We start from the raw sequence: 14,050 nt of genomic DNA on the forward strand, positions 1-14,050 counted from the left end.
TTTATGTGAAGATTTGATTTACCAAACCTGCCTTTCGCACGCATTTTTGATAAACGTTTTTATACTGTTCGATATTCAGTATAAATAGTTCCTGTGTCAACATGATTGCGATTTTTTGTTCAGGATTTTATTTTCTAACTATAATTAATCCATGTCATCATCAACATCTTATATTAATTATTTCGCCCAAACTTTGATGTTCTTCACTTGAAGTGCCGCGTTTTCACCATTGTTGACACCTGACTGCCACGTAGGATACCTAATTATAGAATTATGAATATCACTTTTAAAAACAAGAGCACACTGCCTTTATAACCATAGGCCGTTGTACAAGTCATGACTTTGAGCTTCGTTATATGAATTTGAATGACTAAACATAAATTGAAACTGTCTAGCAGCTGCGAACTAAATTACCAGGTATTCTTGGCCTGCCAGAAGTCCCTCATTGCAGTAGGGGAGGCATTATTCCACGGCTTTGCTCCGTTTCCGTTGCTCCACTCGTCCGGAAAATATCCGTTCGTTCCACCAACCGCCAAATTAATGATAAGATAGAACTGAAAATGTTAAGTTTTGTTGTTAAAATAACTTTGCATAAGCCAGTTATGGGACTAGTTCAATCAGTTTCTGGCGACAAAGAGCAAGAAAAGGTCTGGTCGTGGACCACTTCTTTCTGGAGAGGCTACAAGTGGTTTGTTAACTGTGCATCGAAGTTAATTTTCTTTTATACCACAGTCTTCTATACCCTGTGAAAAGCGCGAGAACAATAAAATCTTTGCTGAACAAATTCTCTGATCATTCCCCACAACGTTAGTTTGCAAGACAAGTTTCCCTCAATCCGGATTCAACACGGTCGAGTCGGGATTGAATCTGTTTGAAATATTTTTCTTATTTCCAATATAAAGAAAAAAAGGATAGTATACCGGTGCGCTTCAAACCCATCCAAGTCGTATGTATAACACAAACTTCGAGCTTAACATAACCCCACAACCAGAGTCAGCTGGCCTCAATGCCACGTCCTGATACTTTCTGTGACGAGAATGACAATGCAAATGACATCAAAGCCACTTTATGCGGCAAAAATACAAGAGCAAGAAGAATTTTGATGCAATGTTTATTATAATGTGATTATTATATCATAGGGCTACCATGTGTCCTCTTTTAGGAGGATTTGTCCTCTTTTCTAAAGAAAAATGATTTGTCCTCCGAGGACACTGAAAAATGCCAAAATGTCCTCCTTTTTGCATTTTGCGCTTTCTTGCTTATATTTGCAACAAAATTATATGTTTATGTGACTTTTCGGCATGAAGCCTAATTCAAGCCAAATGACTTTCCAGCGACAGCATGAGGTCTAATCATTTTTCTTATCATTGTTTTAATTTAGACAAACATAAAATCTAAATAAAGCTAAACAATAATGCCAAAAAGGAACACTGTGTTTTTCGATGAACTGCGGCAAAAGTATCCTTGTTTCAGAAAAAGACATAATGATTTTGAAGCTGAATGCATCACTTGTGCATATGCGTATAATTGTTCAAAAACATCTGATAAATTCTTTAAACGTAAAACTTTATTCGCATTGTACTTGCTGGAGAAATTGTCCTCTTTTTTGGCGATGAAAATATGGTAGAAATATGGGATGAAAATAATTTCAATAGGCATATTATATCAATCATTAGCTTTGATTAAGTCGTGTAATCATTACGCAATGTTCTCGAATCATCTTTCGGCAATATACTATATATATTGGCTATAAATCTCACAGGGAATATGAATTAGAGTATAAACTTGGTGTCATTCGGTTTCGTTTTCCTGCTCTATATTTATTATGGCCTTTATTTCGCTCTAGTACATTTTTTGATTCGGCGTATGTCGTTCCCTAAAGTTCAGTTGTGTTGTGTGTCATTTACAAGATATGTTATTTTGAAAATATTATGCTTCTCACACAATACTTTTGTGACGTGTTATTACCTAATAATCATGACGTCAATTCGACAATCAAAGCTTGAGCACATTTTTCGCAGAAAGCGAAATTTTCTGGTACTTCTTCAGTAACGATAAAAGCACGTCGTAACGGATTTCTATGAACGGATGCCGTTGCCGTTTTCTTGCGTAGTTCTTTCTGTACACGGTATATATTACACTGGCAAAAGAAGTAGAGAAGCACAGTTATTACAGAAATACCGGCGTTTTTATCAGTGAGTTTATGTGAAAATTTGATTTACCAAACCTGCCTTTCGCACGCATTTTTGATATACGTTTTTAAAATGTTCGATATTCAGTATAAATAGTTCCTGTGTCAACATGATTGCGATTTTTTGTTCGGGATTTTATTTTCTAACTATAATTAATCCATGTCATCATCAACATCTTATATTAATTATTTCGCCCAAACTTTGATGTTCTTCACTTGAAGTGCCGCATTTTCACCATTGTTGACACCTGACTGCCACGTAGGATACCTAATTATAGAATTATGAATATCAGTTTTAAAAAATTATCTAGTTTTAAAGCACACTGCCTTTATAACTATAGGCCGTTGTACAAGTCGTGACTTTGAGTTTCGTTATATGAATTTGAATGACTAAACATAAATTGAAATTGTCTAGCAGCTGCAGACTAAATTACCAGGTATTCTTGGCCTGCCAGAAGTCCCTCATTGCAGTGGGGGAGGCATTATTCCACGGCTTTGCTCCGTTTCCGTTGTTCCACTCGTCCGGAAAATATCCGTTCGTTCCACCAACCGCCAAATTAATGATAAGATAGAACTGAAAATGTGAAGTTTTCTTGTTAAAATAACTTTGCATAAGCCAGTTATGGGACTAGACAAGCCTCTTGTCACAAACAATAACTTAATATAAGTATTTATAGCCTTATGACAACGGATGTAGGCAGCACTCTGACAAGCAAGGAAAAATTTGAACATCCAGGCTATCAACTACAGTACTACACCACGACAAAAAACAATATTCGCCATAAATTAAAATCAAGCGGGCATAGTCTATCTCGGATTTATTCAAACCACTAAAATCATTTTTGTAGAAATATTACCTACCATTGATGACGACAAATTTTGATTACCTCTTGGTCGAATGGCGTCATCTTGTTGCTCGATGTGGCCCAAGGATTGTTGGAACCGGGCGCTGAATCGTCGAATTCGCCGAATTCCCAAAATCCCTGGTCTCCAGGATCGACATGAAGAGTCTGGGTCCCATCAAGGTAGAAAGTGATGCCGTTTTCATCCCAATCAAGGGTGTAGGTGTGAAACTCGGAGCCGAAAGAACCGTGCCTGGTGAGTTTTGAAAACTACCGTCATAACATTTTTGTATTGAATTTTTGCCGCGTTTTTTAATGTTAATAGAAATAGCGACATTTTAAAAGGTAAACAGTAATGACAAATATTTATTGATATTAACAATTAAAATTAAGTTAACTATAAGTGAAAAGTTCTGGTGTTCTTAAACGTGTTTTAAGGACAGGTTAGTGAAACTTAGGTGCATAAAAAAGTTAATTGAGTTATTTTTCAACCAGTATTTTTCTCTCATTTTATAGCTTTTCTGTAGGTTATATGTAGTATAATATGATGTTTATATCCTGTCCACCGGCGCTATCTAAAATAATTCGATTTTGTTACACTTTAAGTGTCTCCAGTCTACAGTCTACACCTTAGACACCATAATGACCGACTTACACTTCCTTTGTGGTTTTTTGGTATCCATTAAACGGCCAGTACGGACCCCAATGAAGAGTTGACCCCATTGCGTCATTTCCGTGGGAAACCCCCTGCGAGTCTCTCAGATCAGTGTTTCCTTTCAAAAATTTTCAAGTAAGCAAAATTTCGGGCGACCACGCATTTCGACGAATTATTACGTCAAATTAATAAAGGATAACTTATACCTCTGGATTCGAGCAAGTCCATTTCGCCAGATGCTGGCCATTGACCGTACGCGTTTTTCCTAAAACATTGTTCAATGATACACCCAGGTTACTGGATATAAGCGTAAGGGTGTTTTTCAATTCACCACTTTGTTGTTTAGAATGGTTTCTTCCATATTGAGGTTTTCACTTACTTGGGAAGGAACCATATAGCTGGCCAAAGCCAGTCCCCAGTCGGCATTTTGGCTTCGACATCAACTCGTCCATATTTGAATGCAAAAGAATCAACTGTGCGGATTCTGACGAAAGTAAAACAAAGTAAATTTTACATCATGCTGTTTTGGTATGGGCCTGTCTGACTTACAGTAAAGTTAACGTTCTATGGAAAACGCGTAACTTGCAACATAATGAGAATTTTGTGAGATTGCTTAAAGAGATTAAATTGGAATCTTCGTGAGCTGGAATGAATAAAAGTACTGAATTTCTCACCTTGCTGACTCGACGGGGTTGAGGTAGTTACTTGCGCTTCCGGTTCTCATGCATCCCCACCAAGCGTTGGCCGTGCAGAAATCGGCGGGACTTCCTCCCCACATGTCGATGGTTCCGGAAGAGAGGAAAGATTCTCCGTAGTGGTCGGCTGTAAGAGTCTGTAGAAGCAAGTTAAGTTACTTATGCAATTTACCGGACGTAAACAAGCCTAACAAAGGCAAATTACAGCAGTATACACGAAAACTTTTTGACTTATTCATGCTTGTGAAGCTTGTATATGCGTTACCGTATTGAATTTGTCAAACTGTGCTCTATTCTGAAAAAAACCTCATAATTAAAAGAAAGCCTTCCGGTATTGAAAATTTGTAGTTTTTAAATACTGCTTATAAGCTGTTGTATAGGCCATACTATACGCTTTTAACTAAAACTAAAGTAAGAAAAAAGATGAGAACACTGCCGAGAACGGGCAGCTTTAACCTAAGCAACCTAATAAGTAATACCTAACGAAATAAGCTGTTGTACATAATTGAGCAAAACCAGCACGCAAGTCAGGCTACGCAGACACAGTTCCGCCTCACCGGTTTTATGAAGAGAGTGTTGTCTCTGACGTAGCTGTTCGATCTGTTGTTGGTGTAGATCTGGAATTCCCAATTGCCTCCCCCGCTCATGGTCAGCTCGTGCTGCCACCTGTCCAGGTTGAACTCGTCCCAGTTCTCCTCAAAGATGAGTCCGTTGCAAGGAGGCTGGGTCATGTCACAAGTCGATGCGTCGCATGGGTAAGCAGAGCAGGATGGGGTCACTACCACGGTGCCTCCGTCACCACCGGTACCTGTACCGCCTGGGCAATACAATGCAACTTTTAAGCACATTTCCAGAGTTGTTTGCCGCAATAACACTTCGCAACTGTTACCTTCTAATCTTAACCATAGAACAACGTTTCTACCAACATTAAGTCGAACAACGCAGAAATTGTCTTGTCTCTACAGTAAAATAGATTGAGGTACCAGCAACCTACTTTACTTTCAACCTACCGCCAGTTGACTGGGTGGTCGTAGTCTGACTGGGTGTTGGGGTGGCCGGGGGTTGGGTAGGAGGGTCCGTGGCCGGGGTTTGGGTAGTAGGAGGTTGGGTAGGAGGGTCGGTCACCGGTGGCTGGGTGGTTGGAGCTGAAAAATGAAAAGGTGTAAGTTGTAACCCAATCTCACAGGTAGCCTAACAGCTGTACATTCGTCGTCATCGATAATTATCCTATTCACCTATAGTAGACCTATACATGGAAGCGTTTTGTTTAAAGCACCAAATACTTCACCTGAAGCAACCCAGTTTTGGTCTGTGAGCAGATATCCACCTGTGCTGGTTATTACGTTGACCCAGTAGCTAACCACGTCACCGGTTCCCACATTAACGTTGGTGTTTTCGTGGACAAAGTAACCGTCTGAATAAAGATTGAAGAATTGGCCTGTTGTAAATGCTCTAATAGTATGATGACGTGGAACGAAGTAGATGCGAAATATAATAGTTGCGCGCAAGAAGGTCATGATATGAATGTGATATGAAAATTTCGGTTCCACGACAATTAACCGTGGGAAATTGACCGCGAACAAACTGACCGGGGACAACTGACCGGGGACAACTGACCGAGGGACAACTGACCGTGACGTAAATTTACCTAGAACCAACTGACCTTAAATCATATTATCACTTAAATCATATAATTTGAATAAACAAAAATGCTAATTTGCGTAAAAAATAAAAATAAAATGCGTAGCGGTTGATTTGTGTCGCCGGCCAATTTGTTGCCAGTCAGTTGACCACGACCAATTGTCGCCGGTGAATTTGTTCACGGTCAATTGACGTGATCCCGAAAATTTCATCTCACTTGTGGCGGAGTTCACGTCGTAGTTGTACGTTCCAGCTGCAACGCCAGACAGCGGCTGATTGATGCTGTAATGATATGCCACTAGAGTGACCTGGCCGTCATCTGAAAAGATTTGATATTTTAGGGTTAAACAGATGTTGGCTTTTGTTGAATAAGTATAGTGTTGATGTAAACATATTACCTTTCAGCTACAATTTATAGCTCAGGCGGTAACCAGACTATTGCACCCATAAACTTAATTTATGCTGCGTGGTAATTCTTTAACTGGTTTATTTGTCAGCATTACCTTATAAAGTTGATTGCGATTTTTCATCAAAATCAAGAATTTATCAAGTGAGTACAGGTCATACGTAAATTTCACATTAGTACAATTCCAAGGAAACATGCACGAACACAGTCATTTTTCAGAGACAAAATTTTACGTTTAATCACACTTGACCAAACCTGGGTAAGCAAATCTGATTCCCTGAGGTTCCAGCAGGGTTATTTGAGGTTGCTGGACTGTGTAGGCCAGACAAGATGACGTCAAAGAGAGCAGCAGTAACCAAAACATGGCTAAACCTGCAACGTCACAATGTCAAATGCTTAGTTCTCACTTGTATCTTATTATTTCTCTATCAGTTGAGAAATATAGACTATCGGTAAAATGTAACCTACTCTGTTCTAGATTTTAACCTTAAATTTTGCAGGAGCTGTACTAAGTGATGGAACCAAGGTTTAGTCTTAATACTGTAGAGTGTAGCTCATGCAAAACATGCTCTCTATTTCAAATCTTTTTAGCATTCTACTCAAGTAAAAGTCCAACCTCCAGTCGTAGCAAATACCGCCATTTTCCCTGATGTCAAATCCTCATATTAGAAGCGATATTGTAAATAGCCCTACTCGTTACACAAATACACGTATGATATTTAACGCTGCTTATATTGGAGGATTTTAAGCGTTTAATCGAATAGGTATTGCCGTGCGATTTTAAACAAGGTATAGCATAACAAAGGAAACGCATTCGTGACGACTAAATTAACTTGAGTGACTCAGTCAAGTGGTCAAAAACTTTCGTAATTACGTCATTGCACCCGTTCGCATCATTTTTTCACCTTTTAACCGGCTTAGTTGTTTAATTATCTTCTATAGAACATTATTTTTTGCTTTTAAAGTAACATTCCCTTTAACTGAAAATGTAGTCCCTCCCTCCTTTAGTTTGTACCAAGTTCTAACATCACTGAAGTGCGCCGGCAAAAAGTGAATTTGCAATTGGGTTCGGTTCGATTTCAAGTCATAACATATCTCTATAAAAACTTTCCATCTTTCTCTACGTCACTGACGTCTCTCGTCTGACGCGCGCTGGTTGCAGCTGAAGTTGAAAGCTATTTTAAAGCAGGAATACGTGGGAAGGAACATGTTTAAGTGACGCAGCGTTGTGTTACGTAACCTGCGAATGCTGCCATCTGGATCAAATGCGTCACAAACATGTAGGTAAGAGACAACCTAAAATAAAAGCCACGCTAGAGGTCAGCAGAGAACAGTTTTGCAAAGACATATCCACCAAAAAGGTTTTGTTCATTTAAATCAAACAATATGCAATTACAACCAATGTAGTGGGAATATTAATGCATTTTCTACAGATTTGTAACTCGTATCAAACAATAAATAAGCACCATCAAGCAATCGTTTGAAATAAACTGGTAGCATAATCACAGATGAATGACTGGGCATTTTAAAGCAACAAAACCTGTAGTCTCAAAACAGGGGTCGGGAACCTTTTTGGCGAAAGAGCCATGAAAGCCACATATTGTCAATTTTATTTCCGTTAGAGCCATATAATATTTTTCAACTCTTAATGCAACTAACGTGTGCATTTTTTAAGCAAAACCAACAATTTTAGACAACGGTAAATGTCTGAATTTACTCTTTAATAACATGCTACTTAGTACTTACTGTTAATGCGATTTCTTTTGCTGCATGGTACAAAAATTACAAAACTAAAATTACAAAATTGTGCTAAGAAATGCCAGCTTAGATTTATCTGCGAGCCAGATGCCAACATCAAAAGAGCCATATCTGGCTCGCGAGCCATATCTGGCTCGCGAGCCATAGGTTCCCGACCCCTGTCTTAAAACATGATTTGATGTTTTCAAGATTATTTACTGCTAAAACCAATAAAATTTTATTGCATACCCAGCAATTACTGTACTGATGTCAGTCGGTAGGAACTGTAAAGCATGACATGAAAATAACTACTGCATGTGAAGTACTTAATTTAGTAACAATAACAACAAAGCTATGCTTTACAAGGTATGTAGTTAAGGAAAATCACTACCAATGCTCATCATTAACAGCAGCGGCACCAAACGGTCGAGACGAGCTTCAAGCACACGAAGAACCCTTCTGCAGTTTAAGAAAGTTGTAACTGCAACGCATCATACTTGCCAACAAAAATCTACAATGAGTCATTTGATGTAACACCTGCCGTTAGCGACCGCCTTGCTGGAGAAGCCCTTATCATATTTCATTGCTATACTCTCTGCATAAGTAAATGAGATAACAGAATTTTGAAGGGAATAAGTTTCTGAAAGCACTGACCCTGGGCCTGATTTTTAGCAGTTTTCTGTTTTAACAAAATAACGGCAATGCACGCATTAGGTGGTGGCGAAAAGGTGGAGTAATCCTTTGAGAAAAGCGAAGACTTCATTCCCTCCTAGTTTTGATTCTCCGTAAAAACGATCAACGAATGAAATTGGTACCTGAAGCATTCGCAAGAGAAATAACTAAAATCGCTAACAGGAAAAAACCAGCACCAGAAATGCTTATAATCATACAAATATATATTTAAGAATGTTCTCTTTTAAAATTAATCTTGTTTAATTTGATTTCCAACAAACAAATCGATCTTGCTTACACTGATTGTAAACAAAAAAAAAAACAACTAACGCGATCATATGTTCAAATGTATGATATTATGATAACATAACTTTTAAGATGTAAGCCCGGTTAAATGAAAAAGTGATCACTACTCTATGAAGTTGCTGGTAATTTACACACCTCGTCTATAGACATATTATATTGCCTGGCTCGGATCATCATTTCCATTTGAAAGACGTATCCCTTTGAAACGCATGACTGCACAAGTTTTTCGAGAACTTCCTTCCGATAAAGTCGAAAACTTCCGGTCAGATCCGACACTCCGGGCCGAAGCAAAACTTGAGTTATGTAATTGGCTGTTCGACTGTGATGTCATAAAGCATTTTTGTTAAAAATAATAATCATTCCCATTGTGAAGTCAAACATCCTCGAAACTCACCCATGTTAAAATATTAAAGTAATTCGATTTTTATAATAAAATCTAGAATAGCTCATTAATGACATCACAATACCTGACCAGCTTTCTCCACCAATCCCATCCATACACACCTCCATCACCAACGTAACGAGTTCCTGTGATGATGTCATAATCACCCGCCTTCTGACGTCTGTGAAAAAATCTTCAATGAAAGGAAATTTTCTGACAAGTTTTCACAACTTGCAATAAGCACTGGCTGCAGTGAAAGCTTTTTTTAACTCATGGTTACTTTGCACAATTGATATTACAATATAGGTCATCTGCGACAGTTGTAAAATTTCTTAGATTTATCAAAAATTTTTTTGAGTAAAACCAATTTGAGTTGTCAAGCTCACATTATACAGCACTTTTCACATAACAGTGAGTAGAAAATTTGTCATTAAAAAATTATAAACTCACAAAATCATCATAATACAACTACCATGGTAGCTTACAACTGCTAACAGAACTAAGCTTTCTGAAAACAAGAAACTAATGTCTAAATATTTTAAAACTGCTTTGTATAAAGTCAAATTAATTAGCGAATGATTTGTATCAATGTCATTTCCACTTACTTGATAAATTCTGGAATAAATTTTGGCTGAAAATAAAAAAATATATATATTTATTAATTGTCAACATTACAAAAAGTCAAGAACTCACATGATGTGAAAGATCAGCATCCATGATTACAATGAAATTTCCAGTGGCGTGTTTCATCCCGTGAACATACGCCGTGCCCAAACCAAGTTTCTTCTCACGAGGCCGTAAGACCTTAATTAAAATTTACCAGTTTTTGTTATTTCCAGGGTTTTAGGCTGAAGTCCTCACAACACTTTGTCCACAAATTAAGAAATAATTTCTCACAATCTGATCATTCCCGTATATCTTCTGCAATTGCTTGGCGACATCTAGTGTGCCATCTGGGCTGCCGTCGTCGATGATGATGACCTCAAAGTCGAAGTTACTAAAAAGAAATTATCCAACAATTTCAAGACTTGAAAGGTCGTATCTTGAAAAATTAAAACACTGAATTTTAAACCAAAACCTTTATTCTTTAAGCAAAAGAATAGACAGAAGATACCTTTCTGTGAAATATTTGATGATAAGCCAAATGATAATTGGTAAATTTTCTCTTTCATTATACGTCGGAAGCAAAACAGAATATTTATCCTTAACTGATGACGTCATAATCCTAATTTTGATCCACCTGTTACAACACACAGAAGACAACGAATAAGAATGGCATAGTGGAACTAAAAAGCTGAAAATGATGATGAAAGTGATCAAAGTACAGCAGCAATTACAAAAGCGAGCGATAGAAGTTGGGACAATTATATGATCAGTGATGGCAAGTGGTTCAAAGTGGATTAGGTACTGTTCCAGAATAATAACAAAATACTCGCAGTGGTCTTTCCTTTAAAAAATTAAATTGATGTATTATTAGATATGAATTCAATACTGGAACGAAAACAGCCACAGAAAAAAGCACAGTAAAGTTATTGCATGTGATTACGTTAACTACGCACAACCGTGCGCTACAACAAGCGCAGAAGCATAAAAATGTTACTTTTCGAAATCAACCAAAACATTTTCAGACAACAAACAGCAAAGACAGAAATTAGTACCTGGTTGTAATAAAAATAGCACTGCAGTGGAAGGTAGTAGTGAAAGAGCAGCAAAAAAAACTGAATACAACGAAGTGATGTGCAGATTCTAAAAAATTGCGTAAGTTGAGCTAACAAAGTTACAGGAAACAACAATGACAAAGTCACGATTGAGCAACATTGAAGGACCATCTTTTTTCTTAATCTTCTGTTTTTGCGGATTTCTTTGGTTTCTTCGGATTCCTCGATCTACTCTTTGCTTTACATAGCGGACATATGGGCGCGTTCCTGTGGATTTGCTGATGACAGGAGAGGCACATCTGACAATAATTTGATGACGTTAGGTTAAATCATACAATTTCCTGTCCTACTATGACATCCCAACAAGAATTACCTTCATAGGGGGTGGATGGGAGGTGTGGTCATTGAGGTGGAGTTTGTCTTGACTTTCGAATGGAGCAGGATCAGCCGTGATTGGTTTGTCAACTTCATATACAGCAGCGACTGCCCCCACAGTCATTCTATACAAGAGGGCCAGAATGAGATGACGTGAAGTCCGCTAATGCAATCACATAGCATTGACATTAAACAAAGCATCTTACTCTGATATCAAATCAGGTTCCTCCTCTTCCAAACCAACAGACTTCTCAAGGTCAAGGTCACCTCTTAGACCATCAAGTTCACGTTTGTACACTTTATAATGCTGGAGAAGTTTATTTGCTTCACTCAACATATTTCCGCGATCCATACTGGCTTGCTTGATAAGATTCTCCATCTAGAACAACTACAAATTTAACTTTTGTCAAGTTCCAAATCAGAAGAATAAATAAAACTGAAGCGATCCAATTCGAATCCTTACACCAGGAGAACCTCGGCAACAAAACAAAAAAGAATAGGCCAACTTGCTATATGTTATGGCAAAGACAAAAAGCACTTCTACTTATGTCCTATTTCCAAACCTCAACTTCAACTGAGAAAATGCAACTAGCACAGGACAGTTGACAAAGCGCCAGGTATTTTTTGTGTAGAGGTCATTTCACTCACACATATTCATACCGTGTTGATGTCGGTGTGGATCAATCTGAGTTCCTCCACGTGAGCCATTTTCTCCTGGAGCAGCAACCCGACCTCTCTCTTGTACTCATCCACCGCTTTCCCTTCCTCCACTGCACCATGAAGATGATCTTTGATCTGATTTTTCATCTTCTCCACCTGGATCGTACGTTGCCTGAGACAAAATTATCAAATTGAAGCAACGGTGAAAAGAGAGTAGATGAGATGTCGGCCACATAGACATACACTAAAGCAAGAAATGTTCTTTCATGTCATTTAAGATGGCCAAATAGTGTTAATAAAATAAACTTTTAAGTGATTATATTTTCACCTAATTTCCTTCAGTTTGACAAGTTTGTTATAACATTCCTCAACTGACGAGCTTTCAACATTATCCATTTCAACACTTTAAACTCAGATTGTTCAGACTAAGTTAAAAATCTATAGCTACTATGTATTTACAGTTTATAACTGATAGATTTATTATAAATTGCATAAAACAAATCAAAAGCCAATAGATTAATTACAATAACATAGTTTTTACCAGTTTATTTATTATTATTGCAAGTTTACTTCTAGAAACATGTCAAATTAAACTTATAAATTATGCCGTACACGATGATGATGACCTTAACGTAGCAAATCACGTCTTGAAACTATGGCAACTGCAAATTCATTTCGTTTTCCCTCTTTTTTAGATGGAACACTGTTTTCTTTTCTTAGAGATTGCCATGGGCATAGCAGGCCTTTGGCGTGCTCTATGTACACGTCAAACTGACCTTCCACATATGCCAATAGCTTGTGCCACTATACCAGCAAAGAACTGCAGCCGCTTTGCCACATATCATATAGAATATATGCATTACACCCGTACATTGCCATAGCAAAAATTGTTTTGTTAGATTTATTGGCATAGGTTAATAGGTATATTCTTCCGTTTTTGAAGCTATCTTGATGCTAAAATTTTATTTTCTTAAATTTATATCAGCCTATATAGCAGTTTGGAAGTTTTGGCAGGTTTAGAAAGTTTGGCAGTTTTCGACGAGAAATCGTGTTTCCGGCCTGGCGTCACAAAAACTTGCATACAATGATTGCAAGTGCAGTAAAATTCCTTTCCCACAGTGGAAAGCATGGCAACTGCAACATCAAGAATTTTGAAGACTGTGTTTGCTGCATCCGAACGTTTCATATTTACCTCTTGGAAAACGAAGCCCATATAGGCTGTGCGTTTTGCCTACCAGGCTGCTAAATATACCTGTTGCACCGTTTAACACTTCGATTTTGGCCGCCCTGCATTCTCGATATCTCATCGAAAAGTGGCATGTTTTCCAGTCTGCCTTTCATCTCTTGACATTTGTTACTTGATGAAGCTGGCAGTGGCACGGATGAGCAGGGCAAATTCAAGTACGTAACTGCTTTAAAATCGACTCCAATTATTAAACTAGAAAATTATTGTGGCAGAAATTAACTAGAGTTTTAATACTGGCATGGCGTAAAACATTGACTCCAATCTTTTCAACTTAAATTTCCCTGTACTAAAATGTATGCATTCCATACAGGTGCACTGGTAGTGGATGTATTGCTGTTGATGCCGCACGTGCTACATTTCCTGGTTTAATTGCGGTACAGCGGCAAGCGCTTAAATTATACAATATACATATTATGAAAATTTTTTAAATTAAACACGGCTAACTGTCTTTTGAGTTCTGATGTCCATAATATCTCTTCGTTTTTCGCATTTATTTCTCTTCAGTGCTTACATTTTTTGTGAGCAAAACTGTGCTAAAACATTCTGTTTAAGACTTGTAGTGTTCACTGTTTTTCAGTTTCTGA

The 14,050-nt window shown here is 37.8% G+C and overlaps 3 protein-coding genes across 3 annotated transcripts; all 3 read right to left on the bottom strand.

The window, feature by feature from the left end:
* Positions 1 to 145: 145 nt before the first annotated feature.
* LOC143446658 (beta-1,3-glucan-binding protein-like) lies at positions 146 to 796 on the bottom strand. Its single transcript, XM_076946401.1, has 3 exons — positions 743 to 796; positions 415 to 554; positions 146 to 259 (listed from the first exon to the last, which is right to left on the bottom strand). The coding sequence occupies exons 1-3, from the start codon at positions 794 to 796 to the stop codon at positions 178 to 180; spliced, it is 276 nt and encodes a 91-aa protein (XP_076802516.1). The 3' UTR covers positions 146 to 177.
* Positions 797 to 2,305: 1,509 nt separating this feature from the next.
* On the bottom strand, positions 2,306 to 6,839 carry LOC143447278 (beta-1,3-glucan-binding protein-like). The gene is made up of 12 exons (XM_076947299.1): positions 6,686 to 6,839; positions 6,242 to 6,343; positions 5,672 to 5,797; positions 5,394 to 5,528; positions 4,941 to 5,200; positions 4,363 to 4,520; positions 4,068 to 4,172; positions 3,895 to 3,953; positions 3,689 to 3,806; positions 3,079 to 3,286; positions 2,626 to 2,765; positions 2,306 to 2,459 (listed from the first exon to the last, which is right to left on the bottom strand). The coding sequence occupies exons 1-12, from the start codon at positions 6,792 to 6,794 to the stop codon at positions 2,378 to 2,380; spliced, it is 1,602 nt and encodes a 533-aa protein (XP_076803414.1). The 5' UTR covers positions 6,795 to 6,839; the 3' UTR covers positions 2,306 to 2,377.
* Positions 6,840 to 7,750: 911 nt separating this feature from the next.
* Positions 7,751 to 12,818, bottom strand: LOC143446661 (uncharacterized). The gene is made up of 13 exons (XM_076946405.1): positions 12,549 to 12,818; positions 12,221 to 12,392; positions 11,767 to 11,939; positions 11,559 to 11,685; positions 11,366 to 11,484; positions 11,186 to 11,206; positions 10,642 to 10,974; positions 10,425 to 10,524; positions 10,221 to 10,331; positions 10,133 to 10,158; positions 9,613 to 9,708; positions 9,281 to 9,464; positions 7,751 to 8,982 (listed from the first exon to the last, which is right to left on the bottom strand). The coding sequence occupies exons 1-13, from the start codon at positions 12,614 to 12,616 to the stop codon at positions 8,878 to 8,880; spliced, it is 1,635 nt and encodes a 544-aa protein (XP_076802520.1). The 5' UTR covers positions 12,617 to 12,818; the 3' UTR covers positions 7,751 to 8,877.
* Between the last annotated feature and the right edge of the window lie 1,232 nt (positions 12,819 to 14,050).

Source organism: Clavelina lepadiformis, chromosome 2 (genome assembly GCF_947623445.1).
Source record: "Clavelina lepadiformis chromosome 2, kaClaLepa1.1, whole genome shotgun sequence".
Taxonomy (NCBI): domain Eukaryota; kingdom Metazoa; phylum Chordata; class Ascidiacea; order Aplousobranchia; family Clavelinidae; genus Clavelina; species Clavelina lepadiformis.

Bases quoted from the DNA above. Each gene is read 5' to 3' on its own strand.
- LOC143446658 (XM_076946401.1), bottom strand. From the start codon at position 796: ATGATCAGAGAATTTGTTCAGCAAAGATTTTATTGTTCTCGCGCTTTT. The intron at 555-742 runs GTATAGAAGACT...TAACATTTTCAG, and splicing joins GTTCTCGCGCTTTTCACAGG to TTCTATCTTATCATTAATTT. The intron at 260-414 runs GTAATTTAGTTC...TTCTATAATTAG, and splicing joins TGGCAGGCCAAGAATACCTG to GTATCCTACGTGGCAGTCAG.
- LOC143447278 (XM_076947299.1), bottom strand. From the start codon at position 6,794: ATGTTTTGGTTACTGCTGCTCTCTTTGACGTCATCTTGTCTGGCCTAC. The intron at 6,344-6,685 runs GTTTGGTCAAGT...AAATCTTTTCAG, and splicing joins AATCAGATTTGCTTACCCAG to ATGACGGCCAGGTCACTCTA. The intron at 5,529-5,671 runs GTGAAGTATTTG...TTCATTTTTCAG, and splicing joins CCAAAACTGGGTTGCTTCAG to CTCCAACCACCCAGCCACCG.
- LOC143446661 (XM_076946405.1), bottom strand. From the start codon at position 12,616: ATGGATAATGTTGAAAGCTCGTCAGTTGAGGAATGTTATAACAAACTT. The intron at 10,525-10,641 runs GTATCTTCTGTC...ATTTCTTTTTAG, and splicing joins ATCAAATATTTCACAGAAAG to TAACTTCGACTTTGAGGTCA. The intron at 9,709-10,132 runs GTAAGTGGAAAT...ATTTTTTCACAG, and splicing joins TTTATTCCAGAATTTATCAA to ACGTCAGAAGGCGGGTGATT.